We start from the raw sequence: 19,825 nt of genomic DNA, 5'->3' as shown, positions 1-19,825 counted from the left end.
TGACTTTCTTTGCTATCTTACAACTGTCTGTATTTCTAATGGAGTGGGGTTAAAATGTGAGTAGGAAGGGTTGGAGAACGGGAAATAATTGTAAAATTGTGGTAGAATGGTAGCTAGTAATACAGCGAAAAAATGACATGATTTTTCGCATGTGAAAAAATTGAACATACTGGGGGCGGGCGAGAAGAGTTACGCCACTGGGATAGGGTATCAAATAGTTACTTCGAGAACGAGGGTAAACCAGTATACATTAGGGGTACTGTTGTAATGAACTAAGATAACTAAAAACTATTTAAAATCTAGAGAAACTAAAGTCTATAGAAACTATATACATGTTTGGCAGAAAGTACCACTATTGGTTAAAGGGTAACCTAGCTACTTTCTTTATTGACCTAAGATATTCGCCATTAGGTGTGGATACCCTAACAGTTCGAACAAGAGAGTCTTTGCCTGGGAGCACTTCGATAATCTTTGCCAGAGGCCAGAGGAGTGGGGGAGTCTCTTCATCTTTAATTAGTACAACATCACCTATCTTTAAAGGATCAGTAGCGATGTTCCACTTACTCCTACTTTGGGTCATATGCAAATATTCCACCGACCACCTTTTCCAAAAGGTTTGATGAATTTTCGAGATATGCTGAAAGAGGGAAAGACGGTTCTGTGGTATTTCTGAGAGATCTGGTTCTGGTGGACTTGTGAGACTTTTTCCTACAAGGAAGTGTCCGGGCGTTAAGACTGAGAGATCGTTTGGATCATTTGAGAGCTGAGTGATAGGTCTTGAGTTTAAAATGGCTTCGATTTGACAAATTATTGTATAAAAAACTTCAAAGGTAAAACGAAGATTTCCTACAAGACGATAAAGATGGTATTTGGCACCTTTAATCCCTACCTCATGCAACCCAAATTGAGAAGGGTTACGAGGCACTCCAAATTTAAAACGAATAGAGTTTTCAGAGCAGAAATTAGTAATCCTCTGCGAGAAGTTCTTACTTTTAAAGAGTTCGTTTAACTCAAGAAGCTGATTGCGGGCACCATAGAAATTAGTAGCATTGTCTGACCATATAATCTTGGGAGCACTCCGCCTTGCAATAAATCTTTTAAGGGTGAGAATAAAAGCATCAGCTGTTAAGCCGGTGACAAGTTCGATATGAACACATTTGGTGGTCATACATATGTATGCTTTGTATAATGGAGCCTTTCTAAGATGAGAGGATCGGATCATGAAAAAACCTCCGTAATCTACTGAGACCTTTTGGAAAGGTCTTGTCGAGAGAACACGATCGGGATGGAGATTTGCCATAAGTTGTGTTAGATGGGTGTCATGAAACGGAAACATTTCACACAGTCGTGTATTATCTTCTTTGTTTGTCTTAGTCTAGAGATAGGCCAATATTTCGAACGAAAATTTGACAACGTGGTCAAGGCACCTGCATGTCCCAATTTAACATGCATTTGTTTTATCATTAATTTGACAACTGAATGATTAGATGGTAGTAGCAAGGGATGTTTCTGTTCGAAAGAGATAGGGGCAAATTCTAATCTACCACCTACATGAAGAAGTCCAGTTTTCTCAGAGAGGAAGGGGTTTAGTGCCCTGATAGTTTTATCAGAGATTATTTTCCGATGTTTTAACTCATGAAATTCTTTAGGAAAGGCCATGATGTATGTACTTAACAATCACAGTGGTGGAGGAGCTTATTTCACAAACCTGCAGTGGTCCTGATTCTAAAGGTGAATTAGTATGTCTTTTTCTTAGATTTGAGAGAAAACGAAAAACATATGCCAGAGTTCTCTGAATTTTTGAAAATGACGAACATTTATTAAAAAGGGTTTCAAGCGTATTATTCACTTGAGATATGTCAGAGGTTGTGCTTAAAGTAACCTGAGTGTGTCTGAGTTCCAGTAAATCTCCCGTCCATTCTTTTATCCTGAATTGAGAGTAGTCTATTACACTGGAAACTAAAAAGGGGGAACCTTCGGTCCACAATTTTTTTAAAATTGACTGAGTGATATCTGAGGCTCTAGAGGGCAAATCTGCTACGTTTAAAGAGGAACTTACATGATGAAATAAAAAGGATTTACTTAATTTTTTGATTTGACTGACACGATGAAGTACAAATGGATTCCATGTAAATTTAGTTGTTAAAATCCATGTTAAAGCGATGAGGCTGTCTGAAAATATGAGAACTTCAGATATTGTGACGTTTTTTGAAAGAACCTCAAGTACCTTTCTAGTAAGAGTGACACCTAATAAGATACCAGACAATTCTAACCGAGGAATAGTTAGTTTATTTTGTAGTGGAGCTATTCTAGTTTTCGATGTTATGAGGCGAGACGTGACTGTGTTGTCACTATACACGACTCGAAGATAGACACAAGCAGCATAAATGTCCTGAGAGGCATCGGTGAAACAATGTAATTGCATATCCGATTTAGGCAGTGGAAGTGTCAGGCATCTGGGAAATGTAATTATTTTAGATATTGATTGGAATGTATCCAATAATGATTTCCAATCCGGGATCAATAGGTCATCCAGTATATCACTGTACCAGTCTAAGGGCAATGACCAGATAAGTTGTAAGAAAGATTTAGAGTGTACTCTAAAAGATAAGAGTTTTCCTAAGGAGTTATACATTCGAGAAACATAGGTACATAATTTTCTTTTTGTTAAGGGAGGCGCCTCTTCACAAATAGGCAACTTAAAAGAAAAATCGTCTTGATAAGGTGACCTGTTAATACCTAGGACCTTAGAGAAGCTACTAACTAAGTCAAGATTAACTTCTGAAGTGAAGATCATATTATGCTCATTTGAAAAGGCACGAGAATTTAAATATATTTTATAGAGTTGGAAACCGTGAATGTTCAGAAGCGAGCGTAGTTGAGAATAAAGTATGTGTAACCTTTCCAAGTTATTGGCGCTGGTCACGATATTGTCGATATTTGCATAATTTTTTATAGTATGAGAGGCTACTGAGTGTGTGGTTTGGTTAACAAAAGTTTGAACCTGAGGGACAGTAAACAACGGAGTAGGGCACGTTACATTAACGTTCACCATATCAGGAGGCGGCAATGCACACTGGGCCTCCAGTAACAGAATATGGTTGGGCACTGCAGGAGCTGTTGTTACTTGGCCCTCTACGAATGGTAGGGCCACGGTAACAGAAGAAAAGGCAGGTTCTACTGAATCTAATGAATTAGATTGTGAGGTGGTATGAGTAAGAACAGTTTGTATTGAGAGAAATTTGATGACATCCGTGTCAATACGAGGCTGTGAGAGGAGTATTTGATTTTCGTGTGTTAGTGGAGGAACAATGGATTTATTCCGAGAAGGGATAATTTTCAAAAAATTGACATGTACAGCACCTTCACAAGGTGTTGCAATTAATAATAAATCAATAGATTTTTGTGTAGGAATTTTATTGAAATGTAAGAAAGTGGGAGTGAATATATTCTGAGCTTGAATAGAGAGTTTATTAACCTGTCGTATATTTAGAGCATTTAAAGTTTCATGTTGAGAGATATCTTGAATTTGTATATGAGTTTGGGGAGGTATATTTGCCAATTCCGCTTGCACACCGCAAGAAGGCGGTACTTGAGTTAAGTTTTCAATAACCAATGGAGACAAATTGACAGTTTTTAGAATAGGAGCAGAGATTAAAATATTTTGTGTATGTAAAACTTGACTTGAAACCAAGGTATTGGATTCTTGTAATATTTGTGGGGGAGAAATGTTAAGAAGCACGGGAGATGCAGATATTACAGTTTCAGTAATCATATTTTGTTCTGGAGTATTTTGAAAAGTGACTGTTTGTGCTGGTAACACAGTTTTTAAGAGAGGCTGGCCTATTACATCTTGAGTACTAATGTTATTAGAAGTGTTTTTATAAGTCGGCTTTTGAAGCTCTTGCGTCTGAGCTTGAACAATTGCAGAACTAAACGAAGTACTTATAGTTATTTCTTTCATCTCTTTGAACTGATTGGGGAGGGAGTCAGAGTAAAATGTATTTTTAACTTCTTTTTGGCCATTTATATTCAAATCAGTACTTTTAACAATGTGTTTGCTGGAAGTATTCGCCTTAAATTTTGTATCAAATTTAAAAGCCTGTTTAGCTTCCAGTTTTTCTTCTAAGAAACATAAAGCATCCATATATTTTTCATAAGTAATATCTACTTCCTCACTTTCGAGAATAGTTTCGTCGTCAGCCAGGTTTTCCAAAGCATCCATATACGATTTATAAGCTGCCCTAAGCTGAGTAATATATTCCCTAATTCTACAATTAGAGAGGCCTTGTTCATTTGAACTAACAACGTTCGCAATTCTGGCGATATTTCTTTGTGAAACGTGCATTGCATAAAAATATTCTGCAATTTCTGCCATTTTGAATTGGAGTATATTATAGTTATATAGAGTGTAATAAGAGTGTACAAGTCAGAGATGAATGAGGAAGAGAATAAAACCTAGCGACCCTTGGAAAGAGTACAAAGAGTAGAGAGAAAAATATGTATATATAAGAGTGTAATCAGATTATCAGTTTCTTGTTTTTTTGTGTGAAAATTATATTTGGTATCGTGAATTGAATTTAAATTAACACTAATAGAGATAATTTTAATTGATTTAAAAAAGCAATTAATATGCAAATACTTTCTAAGAGCGATTTGAATAGAGCGATTATTATTCTAGGGATTAATGACAATAACAGCGGAGAATTCTCGTAAAAATTTATTATTCAGAACAATAGGACAAAATCCCAAATTATTTACCTAGACGTGTACCTCTGGCAAAACGTGTCAGAGAACAATACAATTAGTTGGGATTATAATGAGAATCTTTGGTTGACAAAGGCTGGGATTTTTACTACGTCACAGGTATCTATCAATGGGTAATTCTACCTGACTTTCTAACGTCCTTTAACAATAGAATCATAAAATTGGAATTTACACAGATAAGAATTATTAAACAACGATCTATCAATATATCGATTTATCAATACATACGTATATACATATATATCAAAGAACATATACACATATATAGAAATACATAATTTCGAAGGACCAAAACTAATGAGATTTACAGCAGAGGTAAGATTTATCTGAACCGAATTAGATCAAAATATGTTCAATCGAGCATGAGATAAAACAGAGAGAATGAGGATTTACATATGACTCAAAAGTGTACCAAACTATGTAGAATCAAGATGTGAGACAGAGAGATAGAGAGTGAGAGAGAGATTATGATATTATGATTTATATCCGACTCGAATAGACCACAATATGTACAAAAAGGGTGTACATATGTGAAATTATGAATATAATTTCAGTTAAAGAGGACTGTATTACATAGGGCTGGTTCAAATAAATTAGGATATGTGGTAAAAGGTTATACAGATTATAGCAAATAAAAAGTTTATACAAAGTCTTACCAATTCTTCTGCTGCACATACACACACTCGCGGTATTTAGAGGCTTTCAGTCGCGGTTGTTCTTCATACGGGGAAACTGTCCGGTTACCGGTTTCTGAAGACGTGTTTCGCGGTACTAACACTTAGATCACACGAGATATAGCACATTTGCGTCTGTACACGATTTAAAATAGTACTTGCGGTATTGTTCGCGTAACTATAAGCGAGAGAGATAATTAGAGTAGAGAAAAAGCGTGGTAAGTCTGTACCAAGCGATAGGTAGCGATTGATAGAGAGATAATACGTCTGCCTAGTAGGACTCAGCAGACGAAAGAGAGGACGACTGTCTCTAGCAACAGTCAGCAGTCAAGAGAGAGTGTCTGTTATCATCGAGAGACAACAGGCAAGAGAGTGTGACTTTCTTTGCTATCTTACAACTGTCTGTATTTCTAATGGAGTGGGGTTAAAATGTGAGTAGGAAGGGTTGGAGAACGGGAAATAATTGTAAAATTGTGGTAGAATGGTAGCTAGTAATACAGCGAAAAAATGACATGATTTTTCGCATGTGAAAAAATTGAACACCCAATATAATGATATAAGTATGTAATCTCTACAGGTACAAAATATTTACAATTTCTATAAAAGAGAGGGTCAATTTATAAGCCCTAAACTTTCTTAAAAAGGATTAAAATTTACAAGCGGCAAAACGTGTTTTGCAGATTGTAAATCATTTTAGATAAGATTAGCAGGTTGTGTTTGTAAAGTCCTGTGATTATAATAAGCAGAATTGTTAGTTCTCTAATAAAAAGCGATATTAATGAGTGAACTTGTGTAGTATAAATGTCACAAACGACTTATTTTATCCCTGTGAAATTAAAGTGCTATTTAACCCTGCCAATGACAACTTTAGTGTTCAATGTATATGATGCTCTTCTACATGAACATTTTACAAGTATTCTTCGGAGTCTAGTTTCTAAGTGTTTAGATATTAGCGGAGTTGGAGAAGCAACTATTTATAGACTTTTAAAACAACGAAAGATTGGAAGTATTACAAAAGCACCTAAAAATCAACAGAGAGAAATCCCATTCATATAGACGATACTGTAAAATAATCAATTTGAAGAAAAGTTTATTCATTTTATTTGCGAAAAAGATTCCTACTTTGGATAAACTTTTAGTAGACATTAATGAAGACTAATCTTTAGTCAAATATTAAAAGAGATATATGTTGAAAAACTTTACATGAATTAGGATTCCTTTATGAGAATACCAATAGAAAATCTGCGCCCACAGAGAAAGAAAAAATTTTTTGTTGGAGGAGGCAATATTTAAGGGACATTCGAAAATTGAGGAGAGAAGGCAAAAATATTTAGATGAAATATGGATAAATAAAGCACATTTTGTAAAAAAAAGTTTGGTAAGGTAAACTGGTTACAAATGCTCGTCAACCATTTATAGAAGGTTTGTCTTCGGCTTAAAATTTCCAAATGGTACAGATCGCCGTTTAATTACCACTAATGTTGAAGAAGAGAAAGGATTTGTTGATGGAGGCTTGCTATATTTTATTTCAAATTCTACGAATTACTATCATGAAGAAATGAATGCTGATGTTTTTGAGGAATATTTCAATCAAATGATAAATTTATTACCGACCAATTCTGTAATAGTCATGGACCATGCCAGTTACCATTCAAGGTTAAAGGGACCGTTATCAAACACTAAATAGAAAAGCAAGAAATCTTGGATTGGCTAATAACCAAAGAAATAGTAGTACCAGCAGAGGTTTACTCAAAAAAGAATTATTATTGCTATGCAAACAATATTCACCAAAATTTAAGAAGTATAGTGCAGATTAAATAGCAAAAATCATCAAGTTAAAATGTTACGACTACCACCTTATCACTGTGAACTCAACTCTATATAACTAATCTGGGCTTAAATGTCTCTACAATGGACTCTATTGAAATATATCGCGAGAAATAATACAAAATTTAAACTTCACGATGTTCATCAACTATTATCTGACTCCATATCAAAAATTTCATCTGACAATTGGCAAAAAGCTATAAGACGTGTCAGAGCAGTGGAAGAAATATTCTGGAAAGTCGATATGGTAATAGAGGAAACAAGAAAACCAATTATTATTTCTGTGGAAAATAAAGAAACTGATTATGATGATGATGATGCCTCTTTATCGGAAAAGGCAATAGAAACTGCAAAACAGAAGTTCTGAGACGCATTGTTATGGAAAAAAATGCGTAGAGTTGCCTAACTAAAGTTTGGAAAGAAGATCTCTCTCACAAAAAATCAAGATGAGACTAGTGAATGCACTTGTATTCTCAATATTTCTATACGGGGCAGAAACTTGGACTCTTCCCGCAAAATAACGCCAAAAAATTAATCCCATTAAGATGTGGTGTTAGAGAAGAATTCTGAACATAACTTGGATAGCTTATCGGACAAATTTTTCCATTATTAACCAACTTGAAATTAAAAAAGGATGTCCACACACAGAAGAACTAGAGGACGGTCACTAACCAGATGATGCGACGAAACACAGAATTCAGCGCGGGCCAGTCATTCTGCGAATTTTTTTTTGTGTAAAGAACAACTGGAATTAGGGAGCAATGGAGAAAATGTTTTAGGAATATTGGAGAAAATCACGATCCTCAGTAATGAAAAAACGACACGTGAGAGAGTACCATCTTTGCTGCTTCTTATTATTACTTGGTAATTTGCGAAGAATAGATTTTCCAAGCATTTATTTCCCATCTAAACATTCTAACTATTACACTTTTCTTTTCAGTTTCTCTTTTTTGGATGTAGGTGGTTATATTTTAAATGCAGCTGGCGGTAGAAAATACTCCTAGCATAATTTTTTAGTGATAGCAAAAGTGTCCAATTTATTTCCATTTTTACTGCACGATTTAAATTTTTAAAAGTACTTCATGTGATACCTTATGACCTATTTTTAGAAAAACACTAATATCGGATAATCTAAATTGGCCAAATGGACTAGCAATAGATAGACCAGAAAACAGACTGTACTGGAACGATGGAAAACTTCATACTATAGAGTCAAGTAGTCTTGATGGAAAAGATAGAAAAAAGATTCTAACTGAGGTATGTACACATTTATGCTCTTATTTGTTGACCAATATTACAAATATAATACAGTCTTAAGTTTACCTAAGTTTAGCTAATATCCAAAACTATAATTGTATTAGGCTACGGTTATATTGGACGCGTAGTCTGACGACCAATCAGTCGGACATAAACGGACGACATTGGTAGTACGACTAGGTGGTCGGATTGCAAGCGTTTAACTGCGACTATGTGTTCAGAAAACATGGCCGAGGATGAAGAATATTTATTAGAAAATAATTTTTTATGTCTTTTGATGTTAGAAAACTCAAGAGTATGGGTAAATCATATATATAGAAATAGAGAAGAAAATGGCGAGTTTCACTTAATATGGAATGATTTGTTACGCCAACCACAAAAGTTTTTTGAATATTTTCGAATGTTACCTGAAACATTTAATTATATTTTGTCTCATATTTCCGAAAGACTGGAAAAACAGTCGAACTTTAGAAAGTGTATTCAACCATCAAAAAAACTGACATTAACATTAAGGTAAGTCATTACTTATGAAATTATTTATTAAACTAAATTTATTTTTCATACAAACTTAAAAAAGACATACTTTTTATGAAGTTAGGATATAAAAACTAAAATAAACTAAAAAAGTCATTACACTACTGAAAATTATGCAAATATTCTCTCACGCCTGGACATGCTACTTCGTTTTCTGATTAATCTATGGTATTTCCACTTCATACCCGCTTTGATCGATTTCTTGATCCACTTTAGTAGTTCTTGTCCAGACAGACTGAGCACGTGGCTGGGCTTCTTGATCCACTGAAGTAGTTCTTGGCCAGACATACTGAGCACGTTGCTGGGCTTCCAAAAGGACTTGTATTTTTATTCGTACTGACAATTTTTGGCCTTCGGGTATTTTTTTCATGTACGGCTTTTTCAGACTCGTGAAGAAATGGAAGTCACTATCTTCTTCCTTTGGCCTTTCCTTACACTTTTCTTTGTATGCTTTAAGTGTTTCTTCTTCTATAGCTACCATGTTTTCATATACCGAAGATTTATCTTTTTTTCCCTTTGTACCCGTTTTCTTATCTGTATGAGCTATTTTAGAAGCCTTGGGTGTCGTAGTGAAAATAATTTCAGTATTTAATTCTGGATCTGAATTTAATTCAGAATTATGATTTCTATCATAATCAGATTCAGAGATTGTATCTGGCGTAGTTTTTTCATCACATAAATTTTCTTGGTTATTGAGAGGAGGAATATTTTCTGTAGCATTTCTACGGGTCATGTTGTCTTTTAGGAAAAGCATCTATAATCTATATCTATTATCTATAATTATAATAACAATTATCAATAATTATTGTCTTAAAATAATTAATTCATTTTGTTTGTTGTTTTAGATATCTTTCCACTGGACTCGCTTTTCGCTCTTTGGCGTTCTCATTCAGAATGTCTCACACAACTATAAGATTAATTGTTTACGAAACGTGCACTATCATATGGAAAACTTTTTATGAACGGCATATGCCTTTTCCAACAGAAGACATGTTTCGATCAATTTCCAATGATTTTTTGAATAAATGGAATTTTCCGAATTGTATAGGATGTATCGATGTCAAACATATAACTATAAACGATATTTCTCTGTAGTACTTCAAGCAGTTGCAGATGCAAAGTACAGATTTATCTGCGTTGATATTGGGGCTTTTGGAAAACAAAGCGATGTAGGTGTTTTTTCACATAGTTCGCTATATCAACAACTTGAAAATAAGTCGTTAAATTTGCCAGAAGATAGACACTTTCACAAAGCAATTTGGTACTTCCGCATGCCCCCTTCTTGGTGATGAAGCATATCCTCTCAAAACCTACTTAATGAGACCCTATCCCAAAAGAGATTTACAGGAAGAAGAACTATTTAATTATAGACTTTCAAGAGCGAGAAGAATAGTAAAATGTGCTTTTGGGATATTAACGTCCAAATGGAGAGTATTTAAAAACGAAATGGAAGTTTACCCCGACAAAGTTGATATAATTGTAAAATGTACATGTATTCTTCATAACATTGTCATTGACCAGGAAGGTATAAAGGAATTCTATCTTTCAGAAACAGTGACAACTATGGGGATGCACCAACCAAATAGATCAAAAATTAACAAAAGAGAAAATCAACAAGCATATGATATTAGATATGCTTTTAAAACCTATTTTAATAGTAACGCTGGGTCCGTTTCATTTCAATATGATCGTTTTTAACCACTCAAAATATAAAATGCATATACGTAATTTAATTATTGACGATACTAAATAGTATAATATACTTTAATATGTATTAAATAAATATTAGATTAAAAATAATGCAAATATATATATATACATATATTTACTGTTTTCACCCATTTCTTTCGCTAGGGATATCCAAATCTTACGAGCCATATCTCGATTGTGATATTTATTAGTTTGGTCCCATAATGACTTTCTTTCAAATACACCCAAAATTAATCTTTCAAGATCCATTTTCAGACGCACGTTGCCGCAGGAAAAAAACAAACAAGTTTGTTTTTTGAAATTAGTCGTCCGTAAACGTGCATAAACTGACGGCTTGTACTTATTCAATATTATAATACAATAACCGTTCCTATTTATCTGCCCGTGTTTGTTTCTATCGTCCGACTACGCACGAGTACGCCCGACTCGTTAATCGTCAGAGTATGCGTCCAATATAACCGTAGCCTTAGTATATAAAAGTGTAAAAAAATATATAAAAGCATTAATTAATTATCTAAACTGCTAGTCTTTAGGAACAATGCGGAATAAAATTATACAAAATGTATATTTAAAAGGAAATTTTATAAATTTATGAAACTAACAGTTTCCATTTGACTTAACGTCATTTGACATAAAGCCATTAGAACCAATGGGCAGTTTACTTAATGGCAATTTGAACTAAAATCATTTCACCTAACGTGATTAGAACTAAAAGATTTTTCACCTTAAGGTAATATTGTTCGCAGATATTTGACTTAACGGCATTTCACTCAATGAGACTTCAATTACATTTTCAAAAAAAAATTAAATTGTTTGCATATATTTAATTAAAGAGTGATTATTATAATTATTATTTATCTCTCTTTATAATCTGCACAAAAGTGAAAATTAGTTGCCACGCTTTGAAGATATTTTCCGAAATCCTCTACAGCGTCAGCTTCTTGTTTGAGATACCAACTAATGTCAAAGTTTTCACAAAGTTGTCAAAAGTGTTTATGTAACGTTTTATTCAGAGCTTCTACATCCCATCAGGGAAATACGGTTAGGCGGTAAGAAAAAGTCAGCCTTTTCATACTATCAAGTTTGACTGCTGGACTAATGAATCCGATATGTCTGATGATACTTTTTTTATACTAATTATGAATATTTTCTTACTCTTAAATTGTGTTAAAGTTTATATCTAATTTTCCCTATTAAGAAAAATTGTGTCTTGTGTTTATAGCTAAGCTCAAACATTTACTCAAGCCACATCTTTAAAAAACATTTGCAACATAAATTATTTAATTGACATCATGCCGCAATCAGAATTTGTTTTTATCTTAAGAAGTACATCAAGCATGAACTTTTGAAAAGAAATTTAATTTATATTAGATATTTGAATTAAAACAAGGGGATCCGCTATCAACGAATTTATTCAACTTAGTATTAGATCAAATCATAAGAAGATCAAATATGAGCACAAACAGGACTATTTTCAATAGCAGCGAACAGTGCATGGCGTAAGCGAATGATGTGGTGATACTAGTGAACAAAAAAAAACAACTAAAAAAAGTTTTTCAGAAATTTGAAGAAGAAGCGAGATGATACGGGTTAATAATAAACCAAACAAAAACGCAATGTATGGAAATATAGAGAGAGGAGACAACAAATAATAACATATATATCAAAATAAAAGGAACAGTGACTGTCCAGGATCCGGATATTATAACATTCATTAAAATAGGACGGCTGCGTTGGATAGGACATGTAGAAAGAATGAAAGAATGCGAAATACCAAACAAAATATTCAAACAGATGCCAGTAGGAAAAAGAACAAGAGGAAGACCGAAGCTGAGATACTTAGAACAAATAGAAAATGATATAACAACAACAAGAAAAGCACGAAACAGATCAGAATGGAGAAGAATCAGGAATCAGAAAGGAACAGGCCAAGACCCAAAAAAGGTTGTCGAGTCAGTGATGATGATGATGATGATGATGAATCTAAAGCCTTAATGAAAATGAAAAAAAAAAATAAGTCACCATTTTATGGTTGTTTGAATATAACAGAAATACAACAGAATAAGAATATTATTCTTTATTATTTACTTTACTAAAAAAAATGAAACTGAATAACAAAAATTCGGAATTTACTCAGGACGTATTCATTATCTAAAATTTATATAAATTTATTTTTACATCACGAGTCAAATAAAGAATACAAAAATTACCACTGTTACAATGCCATCTATCACTTAAAACTCCTAATTGACCACTACACATTTTAAAATTAAGAAAATTTGAGCTCTTATCGCACATTAAAAAAATTTTAGTTTTGTAATTGGATTTACTGCAACAGGATATATAAAAGGATAAAAATATACACTGAATTTTTCTATTTTCACTATACATTGACTGCAGACTTTGGGAGTTTTTTTTAATAAATAATAACTGAACGTACTGCTTCCCAGCGAAAACGTCGATGAATTATGGATACTGCTTCACTTGCACTCCCATAAGCTGATAGCTGGACATGTTTAATATCTTAGTGACCAAGAGATAAATCGAAAATTAAGAAAACCATAATACATTTCTCTAAAATAAAATTACAACTTCTAATTAAGGCGGTAGCTAGAAGAAGGGCCTATCTGCTAAAAGTGTATTTTGAGAAACAAGCACTCAAAGATTAAACATCCATGCCTAAGGCGAATGAACACTTGCATTATTTAAGTATTTTAGTTTTAAGAATTTTCGATCCATTGATAAAATAATAAAGAACTTCTTCTTAGGGTGCCTGTCCGTTCCGAACGTTGGCGATCATTCTGGCTATGATGACTTTGTTGGTTGCTATATAGAATAGCTGTGTTGAGGTCTTTCTATACCATGCTCTCAGGTTAGCAAGCCAGGATATTCTTCTTCGTCCTGGGGCCCTTTTCCCTTCAATTTTACCTTGTAAAAGCATTGGAGTAGCTCGTATCTGCCTTGATTTCTTATTATATGTCCCAAGTATGCAGTTTACGGCCCTTCACGATGTTGACCAAAACCACGGTTATGTTCATCCTCCGCAGTACTTCTTCATTGGTGACTTTGTCTGTCCATGTTATCTTCAGGATCCGTCTGTATAACCATAGCTCAAAAGCCTGAAGTTTTGGTAGAGTTTCCGCCTTCAATGTCCACGTTTCTACTCCGTATAGAAGCACTAAGTACACGTAACATTTAAGGAGCCTTATTTTTGTTTCTAGGGTGAGGTCATGGCTCTTAAACACAGAGCTCATAGTCAAGAATGCACTTTTTGCCTTTCAGATGCTCTCTTTGAATCTCTTGGGTATTCTCCCACGACTCATTGATTATAGTTCCCAAGTAGTTGTACTGTGAGACACATTCAATTCTCATTTGGTTCACATACAGATTTGCTCCAGTTATGTTTTCCTTGCTGATGATCATTAGCTTGGTTTTGCTGGTGTTTATATCCAGTCTATATGTTCTACTTGTTTCCGTTATTTTGTTCATTCAGTTTTGCAGCCCTTCTATGGTATTGGTAAATATCTTTTAGAGCCTCTTCAAAAATGTGCTCCGAGTAAAGATTTAATATCAGTAGTGAAATTATGCACCCATATCTCACCTCCTTAAGATTTTGACCTAATCTGTATACTTGTATTCTCCATCTATTCGGAGTACCGCTGATTGATTCCAATACAGGTTAGCTATTATTTTTAAGTCTCTTCCGTCAATCCCTGTCCTCTTCAGCACTTCCATCATTTGTTCATCCCTGACTCCATCGAAGGCCTTTTTGTAGTCAATCATGCATGCAAAAACATTACAGCTGACGTCTCTACATTTCTGAAACAATACCTGTACGCTAAATAAAGCTTCCCAAATGCTGTTGGTAGCGTTTACAAATCCAAACTGATTGGGCGCAATTTTTCCTCGCATTTTCGGTAAATTCTTCTGTGAATGACTTTTAAAAACAACTTCAGCAGATGGCTCATTAGACTTATGGCCCTATAGTCTTCACAAACTTTTGCTCCTGTTTTTTTGGGCAGTTATACGAACTCCGATTTGAGCCACTCTACTTGTATTTTTCCTGCCTTCTATATTTCATTAAATATTTCAGTTATTATTTTTATTTATTCTATATCTAATAGCTTTAGCAGTTCTGCAGTGGTAGGATTTCAGTATCTGAATTTTCTTCAATAGTGGGCTCTTGTATTGTTTTAAGAACATAGAAAAGTTTCTCCAAGTATTCTTCCCATAATTTCTTTTTATCTTCTTTGGTTATGGCAAGATTGCCTTTATCATTTGTTATTTTTCCGCTGTTGCGTTTTCGAAATTTTCCAGCTATTTCCTTCACCATGCGATAAACATTGAAGTTATCATATCGACTCTGATACTCATCTATTTCTTGACATTGTTCTGTTTTTTGTATCTCTTTGGCTTCTCTTATTTTCTTCGAACGATGATATGTATTCTCTTATATTCTTGGAGATGTTCTATGTTTTTTCTCTGATCCATAGTATTTCATCGATCATCCACGGTTTCCGTTTCTCTGTATCTTTCTTTAGGTGTTCTTTAATTTCTCTCACTGTTTCTTGTATGATGGTCAGACTTTCCTTTATAGTTCCTGCATTTCTGCATTTTAGCACCTTTGTATTGAGGTTTTTTTTTCTAGTCAGATATATAAAGGCCAATAGACTCAGATGGGCAGGGCATGTGATACGCAGTAACGACAATCGCCTTATGAATAATGTATTCTGGGAAAGGCCAGAGGTAAGAAGGTCTGTAGGGCGGCCTAGAAAAAGGTGGAAAGATGCAGTCAAAGAAGATCTAGAGAAAATGGGAGTGCGACATTGGGAATTACTGGCACAGGACCGACAAACATGAAAGGCAATAATAAACGCGGCAAAGACTCACGAAGAGTTGTAGCGCCATTGATGATGATGATGATGTATTGAGGTTTTCACTCACCTTCGGTCGAACATTGGGATCTTTCAGTTTTCTAACATCATACTTTTTTATCGACTTACTTCTAATAACTAACCCTCTTCATTCTGACTTTAAAATTACCTACAACTAGTACATGAACAGAATTTATGTCTTCCCCCGGATATGTTTTAACAGATGTACAGCTGTTCCTATACCTCTTATTTACTAGCATGTAATCAATCTGATTTCTACCCTGATAATCCTTCCTACAGTGTAGCTTAAACCAGGTGTTCATTATTACTAATTGATTTGCTTCCGCAAAAATCTCCAATGTATCTTCCCAATCGTTCCGATTTTCTAGCCTAAATGGTCCAACTGCAGATGATGTTTTGCTGGCTCCAACTTTGGCGTTGAAGTCACCCATGACAATTGTTAGGTCTTGCTTTTTCAACCTTTTCTCGACTTGATTAATGCTATGGTATAGTTCTTCTATCTCTTCTAATAAAGAACACCTTTATAAAAATGTCCTTTTTTTTCTTTTCAAATAAAGAGTATTAAAACAAATTTACATAAGCCCTTCTTCTGAAGAACACATTTAGCAGATTAAAACGTCTTCTGTAGAAGAAAGGCCTATAGCTTTTTATTGTTGTGTAGTATACTAGAGTTATATATTATAGTATACAGAGGTTTAAATAATAATCAAGGTCTTTGTACAACAAAAAACTTTTATTTTGTTTACACTACATTATATTTAATATAATTTTGTGCTAAATTTCCTCACCATCTCTGATTATCTAAGTCATCAGCACTACTCTCATTGTCCTTTTCAGCCGGTGTGCTTTCTTGAAATAAAAGTTTATTATAGAAGATTCTCTTAAGTACTGAAAAAAATCTCTCACGTCTTTTATTTTAGACTTATAAATAGAAACCAGAGGCAACGGTGTAAGGTCAAGGTCGAGTAAGGTCAAGTGGCAATGTTTTTGAATATTTAAAAGGGGGTTTTAGAAGCAGCCAGTGTCCCACACGGTTTATACTTTAGCACGCAATACTGTTGTATTTTAAGCTCACAATTTTTATTCACAGGCTTCTTTAAAAAATAAGGAAGAAGTGCTGCATCTCAGTTATACATTATAGGGGAGTCATGTTTGAGACAGAAAGGAGAAGGAGTTTGTCTGCACTGTACGATTTTTTCTAGGTAGACTTTGAGTTCCTCGACATCTTAACCTCTTTTTAAGGCATGTCTTATAACCCCAAAATTTGTGAAGCATTGAATAAAGGTGTGTCCACGAACAGAATAAATATGTGTCACTTCGACTCTGTATAGGTTTTATATCCAAGAACAAAACCGTAACAAAGTCTGATTTTTATTTTGGCCTCCAGCTGCATCTGATATAAGAACAATATGCGTGGTATTAGGATAACCTGCTAATTTATTGCGAATACAGTCAAAGATGAATGAAGCAAGAACGTACATTCATAACAGTCTTTTATACAACTGTTTTGTTATGCTGAGCTTTGGCAACGGTAGATTTTGTACATATTAAAATTCAAGGACAAGAATAAGACTATCATCTGTTGTCTTTCTCAAGTAATCATTTTTTAGCTTGGAATATGCCTCGAGTCTCTTTTTATGGAGATTTTAATCAACACGGCATTCATCATTTCGGTTCTTTTCTAGTTTGATTTTACACCAACGACAATAATCACATGTCAGTCTTTCGGTTTTTTAAAGTAAAATTAGTTTCTCTGAAAAACTTGAAATAGGTCTTGTATTTTATGGAAAGTATAGTAAATTCCCCGCAGTGTCTTTAAACAACTTTTGAAACTGCTCAAAAATGTTCTGAATCGTTAGGTCTGGGTCGTCGAAGTACAATCTGTTTGTTTTTCCAGGTGTGTAATGCCTTGGTTTATGTGGAATAGATTTTAAATGTTTTAAATCCATAGAGTAAACATCGTCTGAAATTTTTTTTTGTTTTCGTGTTTTTCACGTTTTTCATCAAGTGGAGTTTTCTCAACAATTTTTTTCTGTAATATTCTTACACGCTTTACTCCTACTTGATATTAGTCAACAAAAAAGGAACGGCACACGGGCACATCACAACCAGAAGAACAGTGATACTGTCAGCTGATTTTGAGATTTTATATCTTTCTATACCTTTCTGGAGGCTCCCATAATATCATACAATCTGCTAGAAGAGTGTGTTGTTTATTTTTTGAACCATTATCATAAAAAGAGTCAAATAAACGCTTTTGATCTTGCGAAGTTATTTTTGCAAAACATTTTTCTATACAACACTTACTGTACATTTTTCCCGGAAATTTTAACACATAGTCCTGTCCATTCTCTCTCTTAGATTTTGCCAATTTTTTGTTTCCAATAGTCTTTCTGAACAATTTTCTCTTTGGCACCTTTTGACACCGCGTTATCTAAAATAGCTTTCCGACTAGCCATTGCTTTAAAATACACTTAAACTTACAGTATAAAATATAACATAACCTCAATCACATTGTCAGATATTCACCAAAATAGAGTTGATTCAGAGATCTTTCTCAGCTGTGCCTTTACTAAAATTGTACCAACGTGAAAAACGGTAATATCGAAAAAAAAAATGGAGAGACTGACAACATAAAGAGTTCAATTCTTGTGTTCTCCGGAAGAAGGGCCCATATGCTCATAGGCCGTTATTTTAGTCACTGCTTCAATTCCACTCCTATTTCTGGCGGGCGAAGACCAAAATTTTTACTCGGCTCTCGGACGGGCTAAGCGGGAATCCACTTAACTAGCAAAATACCCGGCTAAGACTTCACCTTTACTCCCCGATGATGTAAATGGGACACCCTCAAACAATTTCTCAGTTTCTTCTACAAGTTAGATCGGTTTGCAATATAATTTTGATTCCCATGCCATGATCTATGACGTTGGATTTTAAGAGGCTATTTGGCAATGTAAATAAACAATTGGATTTTGTTTTGTCTAATCCAAGATTTTGTAACGCAATCAAAAGTGTGTCTATTTCGAATATTGGTTACCGACAACAGATGGAAAACCAACGAGTGGAAACGAGTGACAAATAATTGTTAGAGTAACCCACTCACACTATTGCACGAGTCGTATTTGAGTCCAGCTTGAAACGCAAATTTAAACTTTATACATAGTGGAAGAAAAAAAATCCCAATATTGTAATAAATATTTATTTTATATTAAATTCGTATCCTAATGACAATATGTTTAATATTGTCGCCTTTATTTTTTAATATGCAACGATAATTATTTAAGTATTACTTTTTATTCAATAAGGTATAAATATTTCTCTAATTTTAATTTTTGTTAAGGTTTCATACCCGTATGGTCTAGTAGTTGTTGGAAACCACATCTACTGGACAGATTGGCAAACCAAATCTCTACACCGAGCCGAAAAGATCACTGGCAATGATAAAACCATCATCAGAGACAAGTTAGGAGGGTTAATGGACGTTCGGTCTGTCCAAAGTGATAATATCGCAGAAAATGCCTGTGGAAATAATAATGGTGGATGTTCCCATTTGTGCTTGAGGAACCCAGTTAGTTATACTTGTGCATGTCCAACAGGTTTAACCAAGTTGAATGAAAACCAATGCGAACTTATTCCGGAAGCATTTTTGTTAATAGCTACGCGGTAAGTTAAAAAAACTATTTCTTTCCTAAAATATTTTTATTTTACTTCATATATACATATTATTGTATATACTTATATAATATATATATATATATATATATATATATATATATATATATATATATACTTATATAATATATATATATACTTATATAATATATATATATATATATATATATATATATATATATATATATATATATATATATATATATAAGAATAAGAAAAAAGAAGTACTTGTGACTCGTTTGGAAAAAAACTGATTTATATTGACTCCAACCCATCCAAAACAGGTGAAATTTCGTCAGAGATTTTGAACAGATTCTGGCGGTCCTATTTCTTTTAAAAAAGATATCGGTGACATTCCTTGAATATCTGGTATTTCCTCTTCGATCTTTACATTTTACAAAACAGATGTAGTTGGAACTTCCATTGAAATTGGTTTGTCTTTATTCGTTGTTAAAAATGTCTTAAAATCAAGTATATCAAACACCTGTC

At 33.9% G+C, this 19,825-nt stretch overlaps 1 protein-coding gene across 1 annotated transcript in view; it reads left to right on the top strand.

Annotated features, from left to right (window-relative positions):
- The window catches only part of Lrp4 (LDL receptor related protein 4), a 129,622-nt gene that overhangs the window by 95,831 nt on the left and 13,966 nt on the right, over positions 1 to 19,825 (top strand). Inside the window, exons 21-22 of the mRNA XM_072520329.1 lie at positions 8,378 to 8,525; positions 19,005 to 19,327. Of these exons, the coding sequence (XP_072376430.1) occupies positions 8,378 to 8,525; positions 19,005 to 19,327 (471 nt within the window). The remainder of the gene's footprint in view (positions 1 to 8,377; positions 8,526 to 19,004; positions 19,328 to 19,825) is intronic.

Source organism: Diabrotica undecimpunctata, chromosome 1 (assembly GCF_040954645.1).
Source record: "Diabrotica undecimpunctata isolate CICGRU chromosome 1, icDiaUnde3, whole genome shotgun sequence".
Taxonomy (NCBI): Eukaryota; Metazoa; Arthropoda; class Insecta; order Coleoptera; family Chrysomelidae; genus Diabrotica; species Diabrotica undecimpunctata.
This window is presented reverse-complemented; position numbering and strand designations above follow the sequence as displayed.